Source organism: Gymnoscopelus braueri (assembly GCF_963280865.1).
Source record: "Gymnoscopelus braueri genome assembly, chromosome: 12".
NCBI lineage: Eukaryota > Metazoa > Chordata > Actinopteri > Myctophiformes > Myctophidae > Gymnoscopelus > Gymnoscopelus braueri.
The window spans coordinates 39635888-39647451 of NC_137614.1; the positions used below are offsets into that span (position 1 = coordinate 39635888).

Genomic DNA, 11564 nt, shown 5'->3' on the forward strand with positions numbered 1-11564 from the left:
CATGTCTTTCTAAATAAACTACATCAATCAATCAATCAATCAATGAGATTGGTGCGTGGGTTGTGTGAGGGTGCTGGGGTTGTGGCTTTGCCCCCCCCCCCCTCCTCCCCCCAAACAAATCTCCTGGATTCTGACAGTCCAATGTTGGCAGCCCTGAGCCTATGTGTGTAGGCAGAATAATTAATGTAGTGGGTCAACTCAGGTGGATAGTGACAAAAAAATTCAACATCACTGCGCAATTGCTTGACGAGGCGTCAGGTAACGCGACCCGCCCACAGTTATAATATGACCCGCCCCCTCTCCAAACCAACACATGAGCAGCGGCAGATAGGTCAGCATTCCATTGAGTGATCAAATGGGATAGACTACTAGTCATAATGACATCCTCAACCTACAGTAGGTGACTGACACACACACAGCTCATTTAAAATGCCTACACCCTGAATAATTTAAACCTGCTTTAAAAAAGAATAAGAAGAAGAAAAGAAACAAAAACGAGTGTTATATTTTGCTGCTCTGCTGGGATGATGAACTATAAGTAAAAGTCAGGAATTTTAGCCCTGGAAAAGGAGTGGAGCTGCGGAACGATCGTGCTCTTCAAGGAATGGCTCTATGGGTCCAGCAGGTTTCCTCCATTATGTCCCTCCTGCACCTGTTGCTGTTCTCCTCCTCGGGAAGCGAGGCGTTGGAGATGATTGACGTCCACCCACCTGTATGTAGAGACTTCAAGGTAACAGAGACAGCACTCGAATATACAGCTGAATAGTGAATTTATAGTGGTTTCTGAGTTCTGACATGGGCAGTGGTGGAAAGTAACTAAGTACTCTATTATGTACTTAAGGACAATTTTGAGGTATTTGTACTTTACTTGAGTATTTCCAATGTCCAATACTTTTACTTCTACTCCACTACATCTCAGAGACAAATAGGCTATTGTACTTTTACTCGACTACAATTATTTGAAAACTTACCAGTTACTTTGTAGATTTTTAACCACTTCATCCTTATATACATTTTTGGCCATTTGAAAATAGCAGATCTACAAGCTCACAATGCGTTGCGATGCCAGGCATTGTAAGCTTGTAGATCTGCTATTTTCAAAATATTTTTATACATTCGAAAACTTGAAATGGGACATTCTGCATAATGAGTAGGCTACTTTGACTTTTGGTACTTAAGGTACATTTTTTACTCAAGTAGTAAATTTAGAATTCCGGACATTTACTTACGTAACAGAGTATTTCTATATTGCAGTATTGATACTTTTACTTAAGTAAAAAATGTGAGTACTTTTCAACCCTTGGATTTCTGAGTTCTGACATTGAATATCACACTCTTGTAATCATTAAAGGGTCGGGTGATAACAATATTGAAAAGCTGGGTGTTTTAATTGAAAACCAAAATAGTAGCTATTTCTGAGAGAGACAGAGAGGGAGAGAGCAGAGTTTAATGAGTTTAATTACTAATTTACTATTGTGCCTGAACATGATATCTTACGCCACTTCTCAATTTCCAAGGCTATTCTGGCTTCACTTTTCTAGAAAGTGTTCAAAGGTGAACCACAGAGAATGTAGCCCAACTAACTTTTATAGATAGGCTAGCATAATCAATCTGATGATTATGCTAAATCATCAGATTTAGCAAATGAGATATGTTTTTTTTATTCATGCATGATGCATCTGGATGTGCTAATTCACAGTTTATTTTTCCATTCAAGGGTTTGACTGACTGCACATTGGCAAGAGGTGAGGCGTCATTGCATGATTATTGTGTAATTTCAAATGACAGCAGTCTGTTTTCCAAAGCATCATATACATAATATCCTCTTTCTCAGCCTCTCTGGCCTCTCCGCATCCAGACCATACCATCGATGTTAGAAGTGTGGCGCTCAAAGCCATTCTGTGCTGCTCAGACAAACAAGATTGTGAACCATGCCTACAAATCTTCATCACAATCCAAGGTAGCTTTGGTCATCATTCTCATTTCTCTGATACACTGCTGGAAAGTGAGTGTATGTAACATGTTCAAACACCAACACTCAGGCCTGACTGTTGTTATTATTATTATTATTTAGGGGTGCAATGACGACTTCACCCATTTTCAACCTTCATCTTCATATAATTGGTCCTCATTAATGCTCTTGATAAAATGGTAAAAAAAAATCTACTTGGTCAGTGTCTCATAGGAGGGCTGTGGACACTTCAGAAACCTGCCTACCAGGCAGTTCCATTAGCAGGAACAGAAAGCCTGCAGTGTCCATGAGCTTGGATTCCCCATCGATGATGTCACTGATAGGGTTTCTGAAGTTCCCACAGCCCTCCTTTGAGACACAGACTGAGTGGACAAAAAATGTACCATATCATTATGAGCATTAGTGAGGACCAAGTAATACATAGAATAATCACTAAGAAGATAATCAATACTTGCAACCTTATTATTATTTCATGCTAATGGCATTTTAGTTTATGGCTTCTGACTGCAATAGATTTGTATTTCCTGAACAGTGGCATCTCAACAAGTGAGATGGTTTTGAACACACAGCAATTTCCTCACAACGGTTTCTGTTGTGTCCGACATCAGTCGTAAAATGCACATCAGTGCATTTTACGTTTGTGACGTCCACTATCCACCGTCAACGTATAGTCTCCATATATGGACATGTTATGCTGTGACGGTAACCTCGGTTAATGTCCGTTTGTGATAATGCGCATGTTACGTTTGTACCAGTGTCAGTTAGATCAGTTTTTACCAAACGATTTAGCTCAAGACCCAAAAGATAAATTAAACGTTATGAATGAACCTCTTACACCCTAATAGTGAAAATAGACGATCTACAAGCTCATGGTCCCGACCCACTGTTAGATTGACTGGCTGGTTGTTGTGACAGATGGTGAGGAGATGGAGCTTCCTGAGGAATCTGGAGAGCAGATGAATGAGGATGAGAGCTCTGGGAGTAAACAGCTGATAGATGGGAGTGGTCAACATGTGCTACGCAACCCAGGTACTGAATCACATGCTTCAAAATGATAACACACACGCACACGCATATGCACACACATGCATATGCACACACACACACACACGCACATGCACACGCATGCACGCACACACGCACACACACACACACACACACACACACACACACACACACACACACACACACACACACACACACACACACACACACACACACACACACACACACACACACACACACACACACACACACACACACACACTCTAATTTGTGTCCGTTATAATTAAATTTGCTTCATGTGTGTTACAGCTTGGGTCAAAGTGTGTGTCAGCTCCCCGTATTTAATTGAATACTGTGAGGCAGTTCGTTTTACACCTACCCTGTCTGTGCAGGATCACCAGCCCACACCTGAGGTACAGTAGCTTACATTTTGTTGTCTCTCTCTCTCGCTATGATGGAATATTCTGTTGACTGACTGTCAGTTTGCCATTGAGTCTCCTGTAGAGAAACTTAGTTTATACAAACATAAAAAAATAAGGTGACTCTGCACACTGCCAAAGGAATAGCTTAGGAGTAAGTTAGCATAAAAAAAACTATTAAATTTCATCGGTCCATCCATACATCCATACATCCATACATACATACATACATACATACATACATACATACATCTTCATCCGCTTATGGTCCCAGTTTACAGTTGAGTTTGAAGCGTTTGGGATGAGTTTCAGCATCTCAAAATTTTAGGCCATGGTTCTCGGCAGGAATCTTTTCACTTTGGCCAATATGTAAATAGTTATTTGTTTTTTGTTCTTTAACTTTTTCCTAGCCCATTTCTTTCACACTGTGTGGCTGCATTTTTGACGAAATCCCCTTTGACATGCCATTTTGCACAATAGATGATTGATATTCATGAACATAAGCTTCATAAGATGATCCTGATTGACAAGATGGGTGTTATAATTACAGGTTAGGCCATGTTTCCAAAACACCATCCATCATCAGCTCGTATCTATCTAACATATTTATCCATGCTCTCAAATATTCCTCAAGGGCTACAAAAGTGAGACATGAGGTATAGGGTGTGTGCCAAAGCACTTCAAGATTGAACAATAGGGGAGCTGTTCAATTGAATTTCATGAGATTTGGTGTTTGCCCTTACACCAAATCTCTTCGCTGAAACCTTTCGCTGAATGTTTGCCTTTTATGACATGCCCAGAATAGGACGTTTATGTGGTTAATATTTAAAAAAATGTTCACCACCAAAGCCTATCTGGCCAACTGGCACTACTTTGAATGTTACACCATTCACAATGAATTGAATTCTGAATCTGAATCTGAATTATTGGGAATTTTATTTGCTTTGTGTGTGTTTGCAAGTCAGCTTAAAGGTATAAATGTATGTTTGTACAACTGAGAACCTTAGTGCATGTCTTTATTTGTAGTGATTAAACCATATTTCATTCAGACCCATCAAAGGTAGAGTGAGCTACATCCAATAGGGCTGGGAAATATATCGATAGTATACCGATATCATATGAGACTATTATATCGTCTGGAATTTTAGATATCGTAATATATCGTGGTATGGCATCAGTGTTGTCTTTTCCTGGTTTTAATCATCTTATTTAAAAAAATCAAAAATAGCACTAATCTGTTTTCATTTTGAATGCATTATCATTATCAGTTATCTTCCCTTGTAACGGGCACCCTCATTGATGATAACTGCACATAGTAGGCAGTAGTAGCATTGTAATATACTTAATTTGTAAAACACTGGAGTAGTGAGGACACACTAGACACACGTAGCAAACGTTAATGCAAAAGTGTGGATGCAGCCTGTCAGAGCCTGAAAGTGCATGGTACATTGAGTGTGTCATCATTCACAGTAATGTTATTCCATTGATGTATAGTACTGTACGCCAAATTATGGCTTGCGACTTCAGTTTTGTGTCTAAATTGTGTCTGTGTTTGCTTTAATGTGTGATGATCAGATAGTTTAGGATGTATGTACTGTATTATGTTTCTTGCAGATGTGGCTGTCAGTGATAGAGAAAGTAGCATTTGGCAGTCCTGTTGTTGTCCAGGTTAAAGCACGTTCCACAACAATTCACACCATCGACATACCATCTTTACAAGATGGTGAGATTATAAAACCAGCATCTACTGTACTGTAGATAGAGACGCATTAAAATGCATACAGTAATGCTTATATTACAATAAGTTAGAACCCTCTCTTTTTCTTACAGTTTGCTCCCTGAACTTGGATGGCAATGTGAAGCAGTGTGATGGTAAGCTAATAACGATATGAATGAATTAACATCGAAGCTTTGATTATGAAGTAAATCAAGATTAAAGATGCGTTCCACATGGGTCAGTATGTTTTTGCCCAGCATACAGCACAAAATATGCATGTTGTGCGCATGCAAGTCAATACACTTGAAACTTGAAAATCTGCTCAGTAGAGCACACACCTCCGCCACAGTTTGTCCATAAGGTGTTGTGGTGCTTCTGGCTATCAGTGTGACAGGCCATGCCTTCTGCCACACCCCTTTTGTCAAATCGCTGTGATGACATCATTATTCCATGGCCCAGGGCCAGCCTTTCTACCAAGTTTTATGCAAATCTGTCAATAACTGCTCAATATCCTGCCAAAAGACATGGTTGGAAATAGTGTCTGCATCACCATATACTCCCAGAGTACTATAGTAGCTTGATCCCCACCGTTTGATGTAAACCCATCTCAGCTCCCAGACTTCGGGCTGTGCCTGACCTCCCGAGGGGCGTGGTCCTCCTTCAGTTGGAAACAGACACCATCAAAGAGGAGGAGGTCGTGTGCCAGAAGTTCTGGAATGAAATGCCTGTAGAGCTAGTCGAATGGGTCAGTGAATCCATCTCTATCACTGTATATCAATACTATTTGCATAAGGAAGTGTCTGGTATATAACTTTGGTTTGGTTTTTTTTAGCACAAGGGCCAGAGAGAAATGATCATTCCAGCAAATTCTGTGGTGCCATGCCTGTGCTTCAAGGTAACTGTTATGTTAATAAAAACGGTATACTTCATTGTCCGGGGTACTCCAGTGGTCTATAGTTGGTGGTCCCCTCCTTCCCCCCCTCTATATCAAATCTCTTTGCTGAAAATAGCCGATCTACAAGCTGAAGTGTCATGTTGCGATGTGTGGTGAGTTTGTAGATAGATCGGCTATTTTTTGCAGAATGTTCACCAATTATTGTTGAATGTTTGCCTATTATGACATGCCCAGAATCATGTGGTTAAGCAGCGTGAGACAGTTTGATGGAAATACCCCTATGTAAATGAAGCTTTTATTTTTCACAGGTATGGTGGAAGGGAAAGGAACTTCGTAGGAAATCATGCCCTTTCAAAAATCAACAAGGTGACACTAACCACCAGTCACTATATCAAGTGGAATCTTTGTACAATAATTACAGTATTAACCCATTTAGACCTGAGGCCGATTCTAAAAATGTGTTCTAAATCCTACGAGTTTTCTGAAAAACTTTACAGAATTGTCAAAGTTCACTTTCTACGCCTCTGTAGCAGATGGAAACATGAAAAACCTTTGGCCTTTACTGAAAATTACTTTCATTTGCCCAATGTTCATAATGAATGAAGGTCAGACATACAGAGATTTGTGGAATTTATATAGATTTGTTTTCATTTTCTTTGGTTATTGATTTTTAAGATTTTAAAGGAGTTCCATTCTTTTTTCTTAGATGTATATGAAAGAATGCAGCGCAACATTTCTTTATCTATGGAGGAGGTACATTCTAGAAACGATGGCAGAGTGCTGAACTGGAACGTGACTGCCCCCTGCAGACTGGAGGCAGAGTTGTGGCTGTGCAAGAGAGATGCAACCGGACAGTGCGATGAGGTGATGGGATCCAGACAGAAACTGTACAACCACAGCCATGGTTGGATGTCCATGCCAGGTGGTCCATGCCAGGTGGTAAACAAAACAAAACAAAACAGATTATTTGCTTGGCTGCTTGATAATGGCAAAAATCATATCACTTGTTGTTTTTGGTCACTATTGAAATCACAACATGATTACACTTTGGAAACATACCATTAGCATAGTACTTGGAGGCTTATTGATGACTTCAGGTATCTCCATATATGGGCATAAAAGGAACACAGGCAAACAGACTCACAGACAGACAGACACATACAAGGATTTTGCCAACCGCCGGTCCGATCAACTTCCCGAGTGTCGAGTTATGCAGGGGAAGACACACAGACACAGACAGAGATTCTGTGCATTTATAGATACATACAAGAATTGCTTCTGGCTAGACACACACTTTTGTGTGCAATATACTCTGCCCAGAAACACATGTTTTAAACTGCTGTTTGTGTCATGACTCATGAGTGCATCCACACAGGAGAAAAGTGACATAATTTTCATTTGGAACGAGGTTCACCGTTAATTATGGCATCAGCCTGTATAAATGATGCGAAATACTCGCCTGTGATTTTTGTATCATCTATTTGTCCTGCCTCCGGTGTGTAAAGATCTTAAGGTGCCACATGAAACATAGACAACTGATAAGAAATAGGACAATGACACTTTACAAGACAACAGCAATGTGCACAAAATCTTCAATAGCATAGGAATGCATTTCAGTTCAAGTCACACGTGTTATCCCTGTGAGCAGTTTAATACATAGAGAAAGTATTCTGTTCCAACGCCTAAAATAACAGAAACAAACATGAATCTAATGAGTAGTGTCATCATGTTAATAAATCATGATGTTAAATACTAAGCAGAGGTTGCTCGGCATGCACTGTATTGACACACCACTTAGGATGAACGTCACTGGGGCTAGAGTAAATACATGTGCTTTTAACTACTATGAATTTTTTTTTCTGTTGTCATTGTGAGAAATTAAAACAGGAACTAAAATTCCATGTGTCCACAAAGTCAATCACCCACACAATATTTGTCTGTAGGGCAGCGTGCCAATGTCACATAATACATTATTTAGTCTTAGTCTTATCTGAATCATATATTAGGAGTTATTTTTGGTTGTCAAATATGAAGCATTACAAACTGATCTTAGGAATAACATTTTATATTGTACTTTTTATTTAATATATAAATGTGATTTCAGGGCTGATTTTGATTAGTATTTATTGTTTGTTTTCTCTTTCAGATAAGGGGAGAGTTCATCAACATGACATCACTTCCTGCCCTTTGTGTTCAGGTGATGTCTCATAAATCACGTTTAAGTTTAACAAGCATTTATACTTTGTTCAGGTGAAGTCTCATACATTACATTTAACAAACTTTTATAATTTTCATTACTTGAACGTGTTTAGATCCAGATAAATGGTATGGACTCAATCCTGGAGCCCCATTGTCCATTTGCAAGTAAGACTGAAAATAAAATACAAATTCTGTTCCATTTGTACACTTTCAAGAGGGTGTACTGTAATAACAACAACCTCTGGTTACATAAACCTCTGTGATGTGTATTTTCACATTTTCTTAACAGCACCTCGATGGAGATGGAGTTTGCCCCTCCTTATTTGCCTGCTCATAATCTGTCTAACAATCCTTGGGGCCTATGTAATGCAGGGGCTCCTAAAAGGTCAGCTATATGTATTGATAGGTTAATATTATATCAGGGTACAACTGTTACCAAATATTCAAGCTGAATGTGTACTCTGTCATCCATCTAGAATACGTCTGGGGACTCTTGAAAGAAGATCATGTAAAAGGTATGACAAGATCAAAGATTTAAGTAATTTATCTTTGTATTCCTTACAAGGTTTCAGATTTTTTTTCTATTGTCTCTTTCTGAGGTGCAGTGGGTGGTGGTCACGTGGTGTTACTCTTCCCATCGGATGACAACCAGGCTCTTCCGGCGCTGATAGGTCGTCTGGGCTCCTCCCTCCAGACTCTGGGCTTCAGTGTGTCACTGGACCTGTGGAGCAAGGCCGAGCTCGGCGTCCTGGGACCCGTGCCTTGGCTCCACTCACGGCTGGACCGCATACAAAGGCAGGGGGGCAAAGTGGTGCTTGTCCTAACCCAGACCGCCTGGCTTAAGGCTGAGGAGTGGGGCAAATGGGGCTGGGACAGAGACCTGCCCAGAGAGGAGGCAGAAAAAGGGGGTGGTGTTCCCGCCCCGTGCTCGGACGTCTTTAGTGCTACTTTTAGCTGCATTTTGGCAGATTACCTGCAGGGCCGCGCCGGCGAGCGCTTTGTCTTGGTGCAGTTAGAGGCCCTGCCCTCCCAGCCTCCAGGGTGCAGCCGCCCGCTGCCTGAGCTGTTCCGCGGCCTCCAGCTCTTTAGCCTGCCTTCCCAAAGCCTCGGCTTTCTGATTGAGTTGGCTGTGGGGCGGCACGGGGGCAACGCGGCAGCCCGGAGAAAGAGAGCGGGGGGTCTCAGGGTAGCATCCCGCGCTCTGGCACGTGGACTGAGAGGGCTCGCAACAGGACCGACGGTGCTACGTCTCACGGCACTGTCCCAGGACTGTGTTGGGGTGGGAGCAGAGGAGTCTTTGGAAACAGTGCCTCTTCAACCATCTCTTACTGCCCCTGACTCCTGTTCCAGAGTCAATGGAGTGGAGTGGGTCTGAGGGCAACAGAGAACTGAGGGGGGTCTTAGGTGATCCCTAGCAGGGACAGGACAATTAGAAGCACCTAATCCTTATTGACTTGAAAGAACTCGATATGCTCCTGGGAAAAAAACTACTTTCCCCACTCTTGAACTACAGGCGTTTGACATGAAGCAGCTTAAAGCCCAGTTGTAGCCCAGGTAATATATGTATTACCTTGTGTTGTCCTTGCTTACTGTAAATAGCTCTGAGCGTCTGCAAAATGCCTAAATTGTAAATGCCTAAATTGTACTTTGTTGCGCAATGGTGTTACGACACATTCTGCTGTGATGTGTTATTGGCTTGTACATCGTCTGTTTACGGTGTAACACCAGCATGCAACTAAATATAAAATCAGGCTGTAGCTGTTGAAATGCTGTTTAAAATTATTATTTTTTAAATAGAAAAGAAAAAGAAAAGCTCAATAAAGTACTGTATCAGAGCTACAAGTGTGCGGCTACTTTTATATTTCATTGGCATGCACCTCATCAATACAGATGTGTATTGCACCTATTTTGAGCCTGACATAGTTTTGTTTTGTCATTGACATTCGAGATACACATGCATTAAATCTTTAAATCACAAGGATTTTCATTTTATTCAGGTATATTATTTCTCCCTGGGTTCAGACACGATGGTCCTTTCATACAATATTGACCTTTAACAGTTTTTTTGTATTATAAAGTCTGGCTACAATATTTGATATTTAACACTTAACATGCAATCATTCTCACATTTCATGTGACTGAACTGTAGGCCTAAGCTGCATACATCCATCATTTTCAGTTATTATTTAACATTGATGTCAACAATTGATATGCTTAAATGGCACAGAGCACATTCCTGAAGACCTAAAGGTGACATGTTCCCTGTATTTGTTCACTAATATTGTTTATGCACAATGCTGGTATGGGAATAAAAATGTATACTTTGTTTTAGTGCAGAATTCAGTTTGGCGCAACTTTAAACTTTTGTTTGGCTTGATTTATGTCAGTGATTAATTTCAAGGACCCCCAATTTGATACGCATTAGGTCATTTCTTTCTTTTTTTTTAAATATATCTCTGGGGCCCTAATCTACAAAAAAAAATATATATATATATATATTAGGGCCAGAATTCCTTTAGTCTATATACTGTTGGATAGAGATAACAATGGAACTCTGTTCAAAATAGCCATTTTTGTATGTTCCTTTGGTTGTATTTACTTGTACTATAAATCAGTGGCTCTCAAAGTGGGGTCCGATGCAGGGACCCCCAGGGGTCCTTGAGAAGTTACAGCCGTGTCTGTAACTCTAGGATTTTATAGTGTAGATTGGGGGTCCCAGAGGTCAACAAAATCATATCAAATGGGAGTCTGTGTCCTAATGCATATAATCAAACTTGGGGGGTCCTTTAAAGGTAGGGTAAGGGTCGGGATATTGTTTGTTAAAACATTTTTTGGGGGATAAAAGGTTAAAGTATTATACCGGTATTCTGATAGTAGTAATCAGGGCAGGAATTTCAGGGTCGAGGCCATGAAGGAGGCCATGGCCGCCGTTGCCCCACAGTTTGGCCTTCTGCCCTTCAAAAAATGACCTGCCCTGAGGCTACAGTGGCCTTGATCTCTTTCCTGTAGTCTTCACAGACAGGAATCGTTTTTGGTCAGAGAAGGACATATTTAATTCATACAAATTCTTTCTTAACCCTTAAATTAAATGTATTATATCAGTGTTTTATTTGATGGCCTTGCTGTCCCTGTATTTGGCCTTTGTGCCCTCAAAATATTTACAAGGCCAAAGGGCAAGTGGATGAAATTCCAGGCCTGGTAGTATTTTTTTTTTAACCTAAGTAAATCACTTCCCCTACCTTTAATACAAAGTTTGAGAACCACTGCTATAAATCATTTAGCTGGGTCATTTAGCTGGGACCCCCCCCCCCCCCCCTCAAGGACCCCATGGGGACCCCCACAGCTGTTGTGGCACAC

At 40.7% G+C, this 11564-nt stretch overlaps 1 protein-coding gene across 4 annotated transcripts; it reads left to right on the top strand.

Annotated features, from left to right (window-relative positions):
- Positions 1–347: 347 nt before the first annotated feature.
- On the top strand, positions 348–10533 carry LOC308097279 (interleukin-17 receptor C). 4 transcript variants are annotated; one of them, XM_080444972.1, is made up of 16 exons: positions 348–730; positions 1718–1745; positions 1835–1960; positions 2888–3001; positions 3287–3390; positions 5011–5119; positions 5227–5268; positions 5725–5858; positions 5946–6008; positions 6317–6374; positions 6715–6947; positions 8155–8205; positions 8321–8372; positions 8497–8592; positions 8684–8722; positions 8807–10533. In XM_080444972.1, exons 1-16 carry the CDS (start codon positions 605–607, stop codon positions 9580–9582), a joined length of 2151 nt encoding a protein of 716 aa, XP_080301098.1. In that variant the 5' UTR covers positions 348–604; the 3' UTR covers positions 9583–10533. The 4 variants fall into 4 exon arrangements, with proteins under 4 accessions (XP_080301098.1, XP_080301100.1, XP_080301099.1 ...); XM_080444974.1 differs by having other exon boundaries at positions 8813–10533; XM_080444973.1 differs by having other exon boundaries at positions 6715–6944.
- The last annotated feature ends 1031 nt before the right edge of the window (positions 10534–11564 follow it).